The sequence below is a fragment of the Prorops nasuta genome, unplaced genomic scaffold, assembly GCF_024137725.1.
Source record: "Prorops nasuta isolate Cenicafe-Biocafe unplaced genomic scaffold, Cenicafe_Pnas_1.2 PNAS00001, whole genome shotgun sequence".
NCBI lineage: Eukaryota > Metazoa > Arthropoda > Insecta > Hymenoptera > Bethylidae > Prorops > Prorops nasuta.
The window spans coordinates 14,673,430-14,691,444 of NW_027116798.1; the positions used below are offsets into that span (position 1 = coordinate 14,673,430).

At 29.7% G+C, this 18,015-nt stretch overlaps 1 protein-coding gene and 2 long non-coding RNA genes across 3 annotated transcripts in view; 1 reads left to right on the top strand and 2 right to left on the bottom strand.

The window, feature by feature from the left end:
• Positions 1 to 319: 319 nt before the first annotated feature.
• LOC136773473 (uncharacterized) lies at positions 320 to 2,845 on the top strand. The gene is made up of 5 exons (XR_010822633.1): positions 320 to 735; positions 798 to 1,022; positions 1,267 to 1,475; positions 1,539 to 1,607; positions 1,670 to 2,845. It is a non-coding gene; the product is annotated as an uncharacterized lncRNA (long non-coding RNA).
• Positions 2,846 to 6,463: 3,618 nt separating this feature from the next.
• Positions 6,464 to 8,989, bottom strand: LOC136773625 (uncharacterized). Its single transcript, XR_010822662.1, has 5 exons — positions 8,574 to 8,989; positions 8,287 to 8,511; positions 7,834 to 8,042; positions 7,702 to 7,770; positions 6,464 to 7,639 (listed from the first exon to the last, which is right to left on the bottom strand). It is a non-coding gene; the product is annotated as an uncharacterized lncRNA (long non-coding RNA).
• A 582-nt stretch (positions 8,990 to 9,571) lies between these two features.
• The window catches only part of LOC136774375 (troponin C, isoallergen Bla g 6.0101-like), a 284,717-nt gene continuing 276,273 nt past the window's right edge, over positions 9,572 to 18,015 (bottom strand). The window contains exon 5 of the mRNA XM_066729021.1: positions 9,572 to 10,052. Coding sequence (XP_066585118.1) covers positions 10,027 to 10,052 — 26 coding nt within the window. The 3' untranslated portion in view covers positions 9,572 to 10,026. The remainder of the gene's footprint in view (positions 10,053 to 18,015) is intronic.

An 18,015-nucleotide genomic window follows, 5' to 3' on the forward strand; every position in this document is an offset into this window, starting at 1 on the left:
CACATTTTGACACTTCACTCATTGGAATATGCCCTGTTCTTTTTATTGATCTGTCGTTTGATTACTATATTATTACCGCTTCTATCAGTATACCAAAATTCCTATCACTATACCAAAAACGTGCTCGAGCAGAATCAATGGGCACATGGGGTATCATATGTCTTTCTCTCTCACTCTTATGCTATTAGACAGAGAAAGAAGAAAATTCTTACTATACCATTTTATCCCGAGATGATATACTTTTGACAAAAGTAAGACGATCGGTAGTGGGTCAATTGTCCTACTTTTCTCTAGTGACAAGATGGCGTCGACGGTAACACTTTCCATGAGGTGAACACAATCTATGTTGTCAAATGAATTGCAGAAAATATAGGGCTTAAAGATCAGTCATGTGTTTCCGGTGGGTACAGTGTAGCGAAAAGAATATCATGAACTGTCAAAATTCGAAGATTTTGAAGACGATAATAATATTTATAAATATTTATGGAATGTTCATTTATTCAAATTAAGAGGAGAATTATAGGAAAAACACAATTTCAGATGAGTAACTCAATTCACATAAAAATAAAATAAAAGTTTACTCTAAATAAAGAATGTTTACTTTGCCTTAATTTTACTTTTTAAAGATAAAGCGCATGGAATAATTGGTTTTTATTCACATATTATGGGTCTGACTCTTTTATTGAGATTATATAAAGAAGCACTTTAGCTTATCGTACAAGGATAAAAGGACAGGTAACCTTGTTTTCAATTATAGTCATACAGTATAAATACCTTCACTTCTAAATAATTTACAGCGGATATAGAAGATAATTGTTGTTGCTCCTGTTCCCCCCAGCAGAGCATCAGTATATACAGAGCGGCTAAGCACAAATCATTAACTGATGTACCATAGTTTGCTTAATGGGATAATCCACCAACATTTTATAGAGCCATGATCGAAGTTGAAAAATATACAAAGTTAAAACTTTAAAAAAAGAATACATATGTTGAGCAATTATTCAGATGGCTTAACATTAGTGGTATGAAAATGGATACATTCATAAATTAGCTTTTTATAAAAATGTTAACTTTAAGATATAATTTTGAGACACATTACTCTAACAATGTCAGTAGGGAAGTGCTATTCAGTGGTCTAGGGATACATTATACATATGATAACTAAATATTTTGTTGATGTAGGGTGAAATATGAGAGTTTTCATACGTATTTCAAAAGTGTTGCAGAGGTTTTCTCTCTACTATAAATTTTATTTATTTTTTATAGAATTGAGGATGGAATTGCTGTAAATATATTGTCTATCATATTTTATGGAGCAAAGCTGTACGCAGCAAACCTATGTTAAAGTTATGGTATAATTGGAGAATACAGATTCTACAACAAAGGACATAGTAGTGGAGAAACTGCGTGAATTTATTCCTATTTGCTATAATCAATTAATTATTCCCTTCGCAGTACCCAGTATTTGAGTAGCGGTAAGTTATTGTAGTTAGAAAAGTATTATTCTTATTATTTCTTTTTTAATTCTCTTATTTTAGATACTATGAGCGCACAAGGTTAAAGCTGATAAGTTTGAAAATATTAAACGTGATTCACAAAAGATACCGGTATGTAATGATTCTATACAGAAATGAAACCTCCATTTTTGTCAATACTTCTTTTTTTATAGGTTTATATCTTAAATCTAGTTTGTGTAAACTATTCAATATATTGATACAGCTCATCAAGAAATAAGGTATTAAAATGAAAGGGAAGAATCAAAAAGATGTAAGGATAAGAAACAACAAAATTTATTTTATATCTTATACCTTAGAAGAGATATATATAAAAAAGAAAATAGTTAGAAATGAACACTGACAAAAGGGAGATTATAATATTTTTAAGGAAAAATGTATCTGGAGTTGAAGAGAAAAAGAGATCGACAGATTAAAGGAAAATATTAAAAAATGTAATAGGAAGAAATGAGAAGAGCAAATAAGAGATAGCTAGATACAGGGAGGGGGAGGGGGATATTATATAGAGCTTTATAGTTTACATGTTGCAACACGAAGAAGTACAAGAATGATGGAATGGAATAGAAAAGGATGGATCAGAAGGGAAGAAGGATTAGATGTAGATTGACGAAGCAACGGGTGGAATATGAAATTAAGGATACATTACTGTATTGAAAATAGAACGAAATAAATAGAATGACAAACGGTTGTAAGGTGTAGGCTACATAGTGAACGAAATATAAGAAAGTTGATGCTGTGTGCAGGGAAAGCAGGAATGAAAATTGAGAGAGCTCTTGGCAAAAATGTTGTTAGAAGGGAGGATTAGACTTAAAAATAAAAGTGAGGAAACTATTAAGAGAAGAGGAAAGAATTGATGGATAGAAAAATCATACATGTAATTAGTATAGTAGATACAATAATATAGAAAGAAACAGTTGTAGATGCAAGTATGAATGGAAAATATTGAATAAAAGATTATGTATAAGCGTAATGAAACAATTGGAAAATAAATACATCAGTAGATTGTATGTACATAAAGTATTAATTTATTTTTTTAGAAGGAGAATCTTTATAACTCTTTGCAGGAGCTAGTAGAATTTATATAAATGCAATTGAAACTTATGTTACAATGGAGTAAATCAAAGTTAAAAATAACTATATTGAATAGCCTGACGAAAAACTTCTTTACTATATTTATAAATGGAATTATTTTCATGCTAATTAAAATTTTATTTCAGATTGAATGAATCCTTGATTAAAATATCTCTAATTTTTTTCATTAAAAGTTTGTTCTGATATACTGATGTAGATAAAAACTCGTCAATTTGTCTAATTTTTGACTCATCGCTCATTGTTTGTAATCTATTTAATTTTTCCCAGCTTTCCTTTAACCATAAATCAAAATTTGTTGTACACTTCCGTCTGTTGGTGGTAGTAATAACCAAACCATTATTTAGTTGGCTTATTTGTATAACCGTTTTGATGATCAAGTCTTTTAATTTCACTGCAGATTTAAAAATATTTTAACTTTGTGTTTAATAATAGATGAAAAGATTACTTACATATAAATTTATAAAGTGTTGGCCTATGTCTCATCATCTCGTTTAAAGACTTATGATAGCGTTCTTGATTGTTGTTCGTTCGCCGTTCACATTGAAAAACGCTAAGTACATTGGCATCGACTTTTTTCATCCAGAAATCCTCAATATATCTTATTAGCTTTATAAATTGAACGATTTCTTTTAAATCATTACTGGCGTTAATGTTATTTTTTATGATTTCAAATCCAGTTTTAATGTAGGATGAAGGCAGCAGTGGTAAATTAAACAATTTCCTTAATAGAAAAATTCCCTTTATGTGAACTTTTACTGATTTCCCTTTTAAAATACTGTAGATTTTTAATTTCTTTGCGTATTTCCTAACATTCTGAAAGCAAAAATATTAGTTCCGGTTGCTTAGGTTTAACACATAAAAGTTATACTTACATACACATAATGAAAATAACATCCCATTAATGTACAGTGTGGAAAAACAGTTTTTATTGCATTTTGGAGTGCAAATTCGTAATCAGAAATTATCTTGGAAACGTTTAAATCTTTAAGAACAGAATCCTTTAAATACCTAAATAACCGAATATATTCGATTTCAGTTCTTCCGCTCATTAAAACCCATATACACGGTAGAAACTTAAATATTTAAAATTCATTAATTAATTGAATTGAATTATAAAGTTGAAAAAGGGTCGGTATTGCATACAAAAATATAACATTACTTTATTATTTATTCTACCCATAATTGTCACCAATTGAGAAATTCCAATTAATTTGGGCATTGAATAAAATGTTCCATCAATGCTATATTCATCACTTTTCACAAACATTCTTATCAATTTAACGTCATATAAAATTACTTGACAAGATGCGTCTAATTGTACAACATCAATTGCGATGTAGTGATTTTCTTTATCAATATTAAATTGTAAGGCTTGCATCCATATTTCATTCATCTGAATGAGACCTATATCACTCAGTTTCTTTGGATTAAAAGGACAAGTTTGATGTCTTTTCCGTTTTAGAGTACTTCTTAAATATTTCAAACTTAGAAATTTGGATGCTTCGATATGTCTATATTTCAATTAATTGAGGAAAAAATGAACCATTGAAAAAAAATTTGAATGTAGGTAGTGTTACAATTATATTTTATAGTTTATATTGTCAGCTTACTCTTTAGATTTATAGTCATAAGCCTCTTTAAGCGAAATAGGGACAGTTTTCACGCAATGGTATAGATCCTCACGAAACGAGGCGCTTTTTAAAAACTTTCTATCTTTATCGTGATTATGATTTTTAATGGGATAAAATTGATTTCGTACTAATTTCCCGCTTCCGCGGCATTCACGCAATTTGCATTTCAGGTAACTACCAAAAGAAAAATTATATTAAATATTTGCTTTCATTATTCTTAAAAACATAAGTATATACTTACGTTACTTCATTTCCAGCTTTGTCTATTTTCTTCACGTTTTTGTAATAACAAAAACCATCGTCATATATAATTTTTGTCGTTTTATAATGGTTCATTTTGGTAAAGATGAGAAATTGCGCTGATTATTCTAATAAGTTGACACATATTATGACAATTTCCAATGCGCTTATAAACAAATGATATGTGCGAAACTTGCAATTGTCATAATATGTGTCAACTTATTAGAATAATCAGCGCAATTTCTCATCTTTACCAAAATGAACCATTATAAAACGACAAAAATTATATATGACGATGGTTTTTGTTATTACAAAAACGTGAAGAAAATAGACAAAGCTGGAAATGAAGTAACGTAAGTATATACTTATGTTTTTAAGAATAATGAAAGCAAATATTTAATATAATTTTTCTTTTGGTAGTTACCTGAAATGCAAATTGCGTGAATGCCGCGGAAGCGGGAAATTAGTACGAAATCAATTTTATCCCATTAAAAATCATAATCACGATAAAGATAGAAAGTTTTTAAAAAGCGCCTCGTTTCGTGAGGATCTATACCATTGCGTGAAAACTGTCCCTATTTCGCTTAAAGAGGCTTATGACTATAAATCTAAAGAGTAAGCTGACAATATAAACTATAAAATATAATTGTAACACTACGTACATTCAAATTTTTTTTCAATGGTTCATTTTTTCCTCAATTAATTGAAATATAGACATATCGAAGCATCCAAATTTCTAAGTTTGAAATATTTAAGAAGTACTCTAAAACGGAAAAGACATCAAACTTGTCCTTTTAATCCAAAGAAACTGAGTGATATAGGTCTCATTCAGATGAATGAAATATGGATGCAAGCCTTACAATTTAATATTGATAAAGAAAATCACTACATCGCAATTGATGTTGTACAATTAGACGCATCTTGTCAAGTAATTTTATATGACGTTAAATTGATAAGAATGTTTGTGAAAAGTGATGAATATAGCATTGATGGAACATTTTATTCAATGCCCAAATTAATTGGAATTTCTCAATTGGTGACAATTATGGGTAGAATAAATAATAAAGTAATGTTATATTTTTGTATGCAATACCGACCCTTTTTCAACTTTATAATTCAATTCAATTAATTAATGAATTTTAAATATTTAAGTTTCTACCGTGTATATGGGTTTTAATGAGCGGAAGAACTGAAATCGAATATATTCGGTTATTTAGGTATTTAAAGGATTCTGTTCTTAAAGATTTAAACGTTTCCAAGATAATTTCTGATTACGAATTTGCACTCCAAAATGCAATAAAAACTGTTTTTCCACACTGTACATTAATGGGATGTTATTTTCATTATGTGTATGTAAGTATAACTTTTATGTGTTAAACCTAAGCAACCGGAACTAATATTTTTGCTTTCAGAATGTTAGGAAATACGCAAAGAAATTAAAAATCTACAGTATTTTAAAAGGGAAATCAGTAAAAGTTCACATAAAGGGAATTTTTCTATTAAGGAAATTGTTTAATTTACCACTGCTGCCTTCATCCTACATTAAAACTGGATTTGAAATCATAAAAAATAACATTAACGCCAGTAATGATTTAAAAGAAATCGTTCAATTTATAAAACTAATAAGATATATTGAGGATTTCTGGATGAAAAAAGTCGATGCCAATGTACTTAGCGTTTTTCAATGTGAACGGCGAACGAACAACAATCAAGAACGCTATCATAAGTCTTTAAACGAGATGATGAGACATAGGCCAACACTTTATAAATTTATATGTAAGTAATCTTTTCATCTATTATTAAACACAAAGTTAAAATATTTTTAAATCTGCAGTGAAATTAAAAGACTTGATCATCAAAACGGTTATACAAATAAGCCAACTAAATAATGGTTTGGTTATTACTACCACCAACAGACGGAAGTGTACAACAAATTTTGATTTATGGTTAAAGGAAAGCTGGGAAAAATTAAATAGATTACAAACAATGAGCGATGAGTCAAAAATTAGACAAATTGACGAGTTTTTATCTACATCAGTATATCAGAACAAACTTTTAATGAAAAAAATTAGAGATATTTTAATCAAGGATTCATTCAATCTGAAATAAAATTTTAATTAGCATGAAAATAATTCCATTTATAAATATAGTAAAGAAGTTTTTCGTCAGGCTATTCAATATAGTTATTTTTAACTTTGATTTACTCCATTGTAACATAAGTTTCAATTGCATTTATATAAATTCTACTAGCTCCTGCAAAGAGTTATAAAGATTCTCCTTCTAAAAAAATAAATTAATACTTTATGTACATACAATCTACTGATGTATTTATTTTCCAATTGTTTCATTACGCTTATACATAATCTTTTATTCAATATTTTCCATTCATACTTGCATCTACAACTGTTTCTTTCTATATTATTGTATCTACTATACTAATTACATGTATGATTTTTCTATCCATCAATTCTTTCCTCTTCTCTTAATAGTTTCCTCACTTTTATTTTTAAGTCTAATCCTCCCTTCTAACAACATTTTTGCCAAGAGCTCTCTCAATTTTCATTCCTGCTTTCCCTGCACACAGCATCAACTTTCTTATATTTCGTTCACTATGTAGCCTACACCTTACAACCGTTTGTCATTCTATTTATTTCGTTCTATTTTCAATACAGTAATGTATCCTTAATTTCATATTCCACCCGTTGCTTCGTCAATCTACATCTAATCCTTCTTCCCTTCTGATCCATCCTTTTCTATTCCATTCCATCATTCTTGTACTTCTTCGTGTTGCAACATGTAAACTATAAAGCTCTATATAATATCCCCCTCCCCCTCCCTGTATCTAGCTATCTCTTATTTGCTCTTCTCATTTCTTCCTATTACATTTTTTAATATTTTCCTTTAATCTGTCGATCTCTTTTTCTCTTCAACTCCAGATACATTTTTCCTTAAAAATATTATAATCTCCCTTTTGTCAGTGTTCATTTCTAACTATTTTCTTTTTTATATATATCTCTTCTAAGGTATAAGATATAAAATAAATTTTGTTGTTTCTTATCCTTACATCTTTTTGATTCTTCCCTTTCATTTTAATACCTTATTTCTTGATGAGCTGTATCAATATATTGAATAGTTTACACAAACTAGATTTAAGATATAAACCTATAAAAAAAGAAGTATTGACAAAAATGGAGGTTTCATTTCTGTATAGAATCATTACATACCGGTATCTTTTGTGAATCACGTTTAATATTTTCAAACTTATCAGCTTTAACCTTGTGCGCTCATAGTATCTAAAATAAGAGAATTAAAAAAGAAATAATAAGAATAATACTTTTCTAACTACAATAACTTACCGCTACTCAAATACTGGGTACTGCGAAGGGAATAATTAATTGATTATAGCAAATAGGAATAAATTCACGCAGTTTCTCCACTACTATGTCCTTTGTTGTAGAATCTGTATTCTCCAATTATACCATAACTTTAACATAGGTTTGCTGCGTACAGCTTTGCTCCATAAAATATGATAGACAATATATTTACAGCAATTCCATCCTCAATTCTATAAAAAATAAATAAAATTTATAGTAGAGAGAAAACCTCTGCAACACTTTTGAAATACGTATGAAAACTCTCATATTTCACCCTACATCAACAAAATATTTAGTTATCATATGTATAATGTATCCCTAGACCACTGAATAGCACTTCCCTACTGACATTGTTAGAGTAATGTGTCTCAAAATTATATCTTAAAGTTAACATTTTTATAAAAAGCTAATTTATGAATGTATCCATTTTCATACCACTAATGTTAAGCCATCTGAATAATTGCTCAACATATGTATTCTTTTTTTAAAGTTTTAACTTTGTATATTTTTCAACTTCGATCATGGCTCTATAAAATGTTGGTGGATTATCCCATTAAGCAAACTATGGTACATCAGTTAATGATTTGTGCTTAGCCGCTCTGTATATACTGATGCTCTGCTGGGGGGAACAGGAGCAACAACAATTATCTTCTATATCCGCTGTAAATTATTTAGAAGTGAAGGTATTTATACTGTATGACTATAATTGAAAACAAGGTTACCTGTCCTTTTATCCTTGTACGATAAGCTAAAGTGCTTCTTTATATAATCTCAATAAAAGAGTCAGACCCATAATATGTGAATAAAAACCAATTATTCCATGCGCTTTATCTTTAAAAAGTAAAATTAAGGCAAAGTAAACATTCTTTATTTAGAGTAAACTTTTATTTTATTTTTATGTGAATTGAGTTACTCATCTGAAATTGTGTTTTTCCTATAATTCTCCTCTTAATTTGAATAAATGAACATTCCATAAATATTTATAAATATTATTATCGTCTTCAAAATCTTCGAATTTTGACAGTTCATGATATTCTTTTCGCTACACTGTACCCACCGGAAACACATGACTGATCTTTAAGCCCTATATTTTCTGCAATTCATTTGACAACATAGATTGTGTTCACCTCATGGAAAGTGTTACCGTCGACGCCATCTTGTCACTAGAGAAAAGTAGGACAATTGACCCACTACCAGACGATCAACCGCTACACTCGAGTATATGCAATTTACCAGATTCTCCTTATTCTCCCCACCACGACTCCTATACGTCATCGTGACGTCATCTGACGTCACCGTGACGTTTTACGCTTTGGTGAGAACTAGAGACCTGAAGCTGTCCAGCTAGTTACAAATCTAGTAGGCCATTCTTCACGAGCAGGTTCGATGAATGTCAGTGTACATGTTTCAAGAGTTTGCGCATGATTCTCTCCCTTCGTGTTCCCTTGAAAATCTTCGGTTGCGGTTTGGGGCGGTAAAATGAGGTGTGGAGGCACGAGTGATCCTTGTTCGATGGAGAACGATAGGCAGATGCGATATGCCCAATGGTGCAAGAAGTTGTGAAAGATAGGCTACTATTCAATAGTATTTTTAATTAAATTATAACTTAAACGTAGTTACTGTTTAAACCTTTTGTGCAAGAAATAAATAAACATTTTGAAAGACATGTGAAATTTAATGACTGTATAAATTATTGAAAACTTTTCACTTTTAACGAAAACAGTTTATTTATAAATTGTTAGAATGGAGACTACTATATTTTTTAACAGCCGCCATTTTAAGCCAAATGAGGGTTTACGGATAAGAGTACTTAAAGTGTTTGAAATTTACGTTTAGAAATAAATAATATTATATAATAGCTAATAATATTTGGTATTTTTAATGTCAACATAGTACATTAAAAATCACACTAATAAATAGAGAATCTATTTTCTTTATTCTTTTTTCGCATATACTAAAACCACCACCTTAAACCTTTATATAATTATTTGACAAATACTCAATTATTTTTACGATATTACATATTTATCAATAGCTCATTTTATTCTACATACGATGTTCTACAATTTATCTAATTCTAGATTAAACTAAATAATTATTCCGTAAAACGCTCCAACATCCTATGTGAAAATTTCCCTGCGTAGATTTAGATTATCATTCCTTATAATTTCCAACTCAGCCAGTCATTACTTCCATGAATTCTGCAAACATAATTATTTATTATTAATATACACATAGTCATTTGAAATTTTGGGGTTAGTGGAGATGGTCATTTCAATATAACCAACTCTTTCCTCTTATATTTTAATTAGTCTAGAAATTCGATCTATTTACAAAGCTGAAAATAAATTTCCACACAATTAAAATTTTAATTCCTATGTTCATCTTTTAGAAAAGCAAAGGACCCTACTCAAATCTTCTGGGTTTGGGTTCCCGGTCAAAATGGCTATAATCGTAATATGTTATACTCCATAGTGCTCTGATCAAAAGTTTCCATAAGCTTAAAGTTAAAAAATGGAACAGTTTTCGAGATATCAAGGTCATAAAGTCAGGAAACTGACCATTACCAGTTACACTAAATGTGACAATCAATGTTTTACCAAGATTATGTTTTTATTCGATAAATGTATAATTCTATATTTAAATGAATTTTCATACTAACAACACTGCACCTGTTTTTGGTTTACGCCAGAAATATATTTCTTAGGTACCCTTTAATTGAGAAGAACGTTCCCTTATCCACCACCTAAGTAGGCGCCCGATACAGGATCAGCAACCTTACATGGGTGTGTGTATGTGTGAGTCAGTAGAGATAAGGACCCGACGCGATGGTTCGTCATTCCCATAGTATTTAAGGATGTTCTACCCTAAAATGATTTTCATAAGATTGTTTAAATTTTAATTGAAATGGGTTAAATGTAACAATATTGACACGATAGTCAAATCTGAGATCGATGACACGTTTCTAGCTAGAAAAATTCAATATCAATGTTATCACTTTTACTATGGAACATATAGGAGATTCTGCTAAAAAGACAACATTTTTACTAATATTAGATAAACGGTTCTTTAGATTTTGTTACAAAATGAATGCTTTACGGATTATACTTGTTAACAGCACATAAAAAAAAGAAAAATAAGACACGTACCGTTGCTGAGAAAATTTAAATCAAAGTTTTATTGTTACACGATAAACGTGAAAGTTAGTAAATATGGCAGCGTCGCATATGCGCGCGCAACTGCGGTACATATATTTACTAGTAATGAGGGAGAATATATATTTTCAAAATATTATTGTACTTAAATTTGTATATCTACATTTTAAATTATATATTTTAATTGTGGATGCGAAAAAATAATAGGATAAGTAGTACAATATAAAGATCGAAAAACATGTGTTCATCTTCCCCTGTTGCCGTTATTAAAAAAAGCTTAAGTTGCATCCACAACTTCACTATACGCGTTAAGCCATTCGCCGGTGTGAATAGTACCTTTGGGGTAGAACATCCTTAAGGACTCCAAACCCTCTCTGCTGCGCGTGTGTATGTGTAAGCGTGTGTGTATGGGTATAACTAGAGTTTAAGTAGTGTATTACCTGCATCTACAATAGTTCTAAGTAATATATATTAGAAGAATATATTACCCCAAAAAAAACAGTCTTCGTCTGTAAAAAATGGACGGCAAATACATTGATTCTATTAGTATTATTCCAATTAAAAAACGTAGTGAAATTCAATTAATGGGCAAGTATTTCATGTTAGAAAAATATTCAAAACACAAAAAAAGTACTTGCCGGGCGCGTAAGTTTTAAACGTAAGTCACTACCTTAGGATCGTTGTTTCCGGTGAAAGGTCGGGCTTAAGTAGTTGTACCAATCTCAATTTTTTGTTCACCAAATTCCGAATATTTTTTGTTTTGATAGTTTAATGCATGAAATTTAAAAAATATAAACTAATATGAATTTAATTAAAAATGAAAAAAAGATATGTAGAGGAGAAAGAAAACATTGTGAGAGCTATTATTATTATTATTACAAATTTTAGTTGTGGTACACCTACTTAAGTCCGACTTTCTCGGCGAAGATATCAACCCTTACATTGATAGTATGAAACAGAATCAACAGTTGGAAAAGCGATGTATGTTATTGGTTATTATTCTTAGATCCTACAATTTTATCCAATAACAATAGCAGTTTAAAAAGAATTGCTCAACACTTCCGCAACTGTTTTCTCTGTGTTTAATGCTACCAAAATAAACGTCATTTCTCGCAATTTCATAATGTGGCTGTTTCATGCTATTGCGTACAAGTGGCCCGGCAAGTACTTTTTTTGTGTTTTGAATATTTTTCTAACGTGAAATACTTGAACATTAATTTAATCTCAATACGTTTTTTAATTGAAATATTGCAAATAGGATCATTGTATTTGCCATCTATTTTTTACAGGCGGACTGTTTTTTTTGGGATCTCATAAAGTTTTTTAATAATTGCAATAAGTAAACAAGCAGATAACTGTCTATACTTAATTATGTATTCCAGGGAACAACGCGTATTTATTATTGTAAGAATAATATGACCACCTAAATATGCACTTTCAATAAATTATTATGTCATTTTTTTGTTTATTTTTAAAACCCCTAAGCCCTTTATTCAAAAATTTCAATCATCGTAATATAATATGAGGATTCAATATACAGGGTGTAACGAAACGACTGCCTTTTCTCGTAACTGGAGGTTCGGGGTGACAAACTGAGTGCACGTGTACAATTTTGCTCGAATCGTTCAAGGGGTTTAAAACTTATTTACATTTTAAAAATCACCCTTTTTCAGTCCTTTTCGAACGACTTTGACTGCACAATAGAAAATGGAGAAAGTGAAAAAACAATTGATGAACACCCCAATAGAATGTAAAAATTATCGATCGCGCGCGATAATACTTTTGCTATTTATTCCATTAATCTGGCTATCAGATCAATTTTAAAAATAGCAAAATCCTTGTCATTACATTTCCAATTCAATTCAGTACAGTTATAATTGACGGAATTTATGGAAAAAGTGAGAAGACGCAATGAAAAGGAAAGTATCAGAAACTATGATGTCGCGCGAAGGCACTGATAATTTAATAGGAAACGCATGAGGGCATTCTCTTTCTACTATCGAAGCTAATGAGAATGATTCAAAATCAATACATTGATGATAGAGAAAACTAAACTTACCCATTTAATGTTCTCCAAGTTCTTTTACATCGAAGTTTTCGAAAAAGCTTCAAACTGACTCTTCGATGATTTCCAGAAAGCACACTATCACTGTTTTTGTATTTAAGCACTCGTGAATTTAAACAAATTAGGTATTAACCTACGTTTCTTCAAAACACTGGTTAATTTGACACTTTTGAACTGTTTGAAGTAGGCTGATTAAGAGTAGTCGAAACGAATTACTTATTATTCTTCCTCTCTGTCTCTCTCTCTCTCTCTCTCTCTTTCCCTTCAGCATACTTCAAACAGTTCAAAAGTGTCAAATTAACCGGTGTTTTGAAGAAACGTAGGTTAATACCTAATTTGCTTAAATTCGCGAGTTTTTAAATGCAAAATCAGTGATAGTGTGCTTTCTGGAAAACATCGAGGAGCCAGTTTGAAGCTTTTTCGAAAACTTCGATGTAAAAGAACTTGGAGAACATTAAATGGGTAAGTTTAGTTTTCTCTATCATCAATGTATTAATTTTGAATCATTCTCTTTAGCTTCGTCAGTAGAAAGAGAATGCCCTCATGCGATTCCTATTAAATTATCAGTGCGTTCGCGCGACATCTTAGTTTCTGATACTTTCCCTTTCATTGCGTCTTCTCGCTCTTTCCATAAATTCAGTCAATGATAACTGTACTGAATTGAATTGGAAATGTAATGAAAAGGATTTTGCTATTTTTAAAATTGATCTGATAGCCAGATTAATGGAATAAATAGCAAAAGTATTATCGCGCGCGATCGATAATTTTTACATTCTATTGGGGTGTTCATCAATTGTTTTTTCTCCTTCTTCACTTTCCATTGTGCAATCAAAGTCGTTCGAAAAGGACCGAAAAGGGGTGATTTTTAAATGTAAATAACTTTTAAACCTCTTGAACGATTCGAATGAAATTTTACACGTGCACTCAGTTTGACACCCCGAACCTCCAGTTACGAGAAAAGGCGGTAGTTTCGTTACATCTTGTATATTTTCAAATAGTTTATACAAATTATAAACTTTATACAGCCATTAATATTTTTCTGCAAATCTTGAAAATAAATATTAAATGAATTATATTAATTTGTTAAAAATTCATATTTTTTCAAGAAATAATAAATGCATATATTTCGAGTTACGTGGCCAATTAGTAATTTTTATTAATTCATCATCAACAAATGTCCAAGAGAAACCATTATTACGGAACAAACAAGTATACTGACCCTCCGTAATAGTTTCGCCATGATGATATATAACACTATTCAATTTGTAAGTATTATCATTGATACGTAATTTTGTTCTCGAAATACCTTTAATATTAAATTACTGTACTTTTAAAAATTTGTCTTCCATTTGTTTGAAAATTAACAATTTAATAATAAGCAAATTACCACTTAATGTTATGTGAATTTCTTTAAGTTGATTCGTAGTATTACAGTGTTCACATAATTTTTCATTTCTCATCCATTTCAAATAATTTTGCTTTAATAATTCATGAAGATTGCAGGATAGTTTGGTTAATTGGAACAAATAAATTGAAATGAAGAAGTTTGTAGAATGATAGATATTTGTATTTTCACAAATGATACATCGGAAAGACGTGGTAAAATGTACGAGACATATTTGGAGAAAGAAAATTTCAATCGAACATTTCTCAAAAACAAATATAACAATTAACCGCAACTCTATACATGTAATAAAAATAAATAAGACGAATTTCAAGTCCGAGTACTCGTTTGAACTATTTTTAAATAACTAAATATTTAAACTGTATATAATTAACCTTCAAATTTAACAATCTTTAAAGTTAATATTTACATATAAAAATTAGATTACAAACTTGTTGTATACAGGATTTTTATCACACAGCGAAACATAAATGATTTCACATTATTTGACTGTAACAATTTTAACTATAATAAAATTTCTACTTTCACTTTAATTTGAATTATAAACGTAGTAACCGAGAGTAATTGAATAAAATAATATTTACAATGAATAATAATATCAATTAAACTAAAATAGCCATTTTAACTTAATAACTGTCTACACATATTTTAAATATGATAATTAATTGTAGGTGCTTCAATAATATAGTAAAATAACACAATCCTCTTTTCCCCCATAGGGTTGAGAAAACGTTTGCCAATTCAATGCTAAGAACTCAGAATTTAAAGATGAAGACAAGAAAACAGTTTTCAAATTCAATTCGCTCGAAATGAAGATACTTAAAAAAAAAATAAAAGAAAATTTATCATTTTCACAGAAAATTGCCGTAAACATAGAATGATTATTTGTTTATTTATTTACTTGTTAGTTACATTTGTGTAAAAGTGCGAATATATCCATTGGTATAAAATTAATAATCAATTATTGATCAATAATTGATAATAAATATTCGATTATTCATCGATAATTGATCGCTAACTCAAAAATAGCCAACTTCAGAATTTATATTTGTCTATTCATTTGTTCACTTTCTCCATGATTACCGATTGTACATTCATTTTCTCCATGGTTACCGATTGTTTGTTTGTTTTCAAAGTGGTTACCGATAATTTGTTTAAATTCACCATGGTTACCGATTATTTATTTGCTTTCATTGTGGTTACCGATAATTTGTTTAAATTCACTATAGTTACCTCTTATTTGTTTACTTTCTCTATAGTTAATTGTTATTTGTTTAATTGCTCCTTAGTTACTTATTATTTGTTTACTTGTTTACTTATTCCTTGGTTACTTCTATGTGTGTATGTGTACACACCCATCAATTGACGATCAATAGTAATTGGCAATCTAACTCCGATAATCGATAGCAATCGATAATCGGTAAGTAACCAACTTCAGAATGTTGGTTAGTTCATTTATTTATCAATAGTAATAGATATTGATATTAATTGATAAACAATAATCGATAATTGATAGTAATCAGTAATCGATATTAATCGACCATCAATAGTAAACGATAATTGATAAGCAGCTAACTTCAGGATGAGACATACTCGGCAGAAGAAAATTGAAAAAATTTTGGTGTTTTGTCAAAATTCGGGGTTACGGCTCCTGTATCTCTGGAATGCATAGACCGATTTTCATGGTTGAAGGTTGATTTGAAAGGTCTTTGAATGCACAAAACATTAAAACTTAAATGAAATTTCTAAATTAATGATGCGACGAATGATATTGATTTGAAAATTGAATGACCAAAATTTGCTGTATATAGTGTAGCGTTTCGACTGCAATCCAATATACTTGCCGTCGAGGTACTACCGTGTCTCTTAATATTTTCTTCGTGTCTCGTAAATCCTAAAAACCAAAGTACACCAGCCACATGTGCGCTGGTTTTCAGAGTTCGAGAACCAGATTTATAGGTACAGTAATTTCCCTGCATAGGAGAAAAATCGTCATCTTCTATTTCCTCATTTATTTCATGGATATTATTGAGGATATATGAAATCCATAATTGATAACATATACGCTTTTTAAATCGAGAATATACCCCACATAGCAAAGAATATTCTATGTATATACTTTTTAGATCTAACATATGGAAAAAATATACTGTATATATTATGTATTTGTAATGAAAGTGCATTCACAAATATACATGGTCAGATATATAAGAAATATTCATTATATATAAATAAATGCATATTTTGTGTATATTCAAATCCAAATATACACAAAATATTTAATTTAAGTACATATTTCTCATTACTCATTAAAAGACATGAAGAATATATCCGTTACATATATTCTAGGTATATGTTTTTTTTTAGTTAATATGGATGTCCATAAAAATACATTGACGTATATTAATGTGTGTATGTGTGTGGATATATATATTTTCTTTCTTTTTGATGCATATTTTTTAAATATTTGATGTTTTAAGAAATATATATACATTGTTCATAGAAAATACTTGCTATATAGATATATAGTCAAATATATCCTAAGTATTATCAGTATTCCTAATTTGCATAATACTCCATTATTTTGTAATTAACATTTTTTAGTACGCATGATGTGCGAATATGTGAGAAACTGAAAATAGTGGATATCACACAATTAACTGTCAGAGTACAAGTGAGAAAAAAAAGGTAGCGAAGGTAACACGAAAATTGAAAATGAGTTAAGTGTATCAAGCTATATTATTATATATATCGTTTTTAGCTTGAACTAAGTTAGCTTTCGACCACGATAGGCAATGTTACGTTAGTTGAGTGATAGTTTAAAATAAAAACCGGAATGTAAAGCGCCGCTCTATCGACAGACTTCAGTACTAACAGGGGTGGAGCATTAGTACTCAAGTCTGTCGTTAGACAGCGCTTCACAATTTCGTTTTCATCGGCCATCTTGTGCAGTGTTAATGCAACCATTCAACTTATAACGTACGACCTAATCATTATAACGAAAAAGTTTTTGAATAACTTCATCAGATTTATTTATGTGCTGCTGCGCAGGCTTTTAACGAAGGTGAAGAGTTTTTTTATTTATTTATAATATTAAAATAAAAATGGAGACAACTATTAACCATATAAAGAAAAAGAGTTATATACGTTTGAATAATCAATTCATGAAAAAAATAAGTAATATTAAATATATAGCTTTCATAGAATCGACAAGATCTTGTCAATTAATTAATAATTCTTTGAATTGCAATGATTCTAATATAAATCAAAATCTAATGATAAACAATAATGTCAATATTATCAGTCATAATAACAAAAGTCAGTACGCATTACGGAATTACAGTAATGACCTTCATAATGCTTACGATCATACTACTTTTGAAGTAAGCAACGTTGTATCGAATAATGTAGACAATAGTAGTTCAGATACTAATGACATAGATTTATATAAAGGAGATAACATAACCGGAAAAAATACTATTAATTCGAAATTAAGTATTTGGGCCATAGAAGAGAATATTTCCTTATCGGCTTTAAGG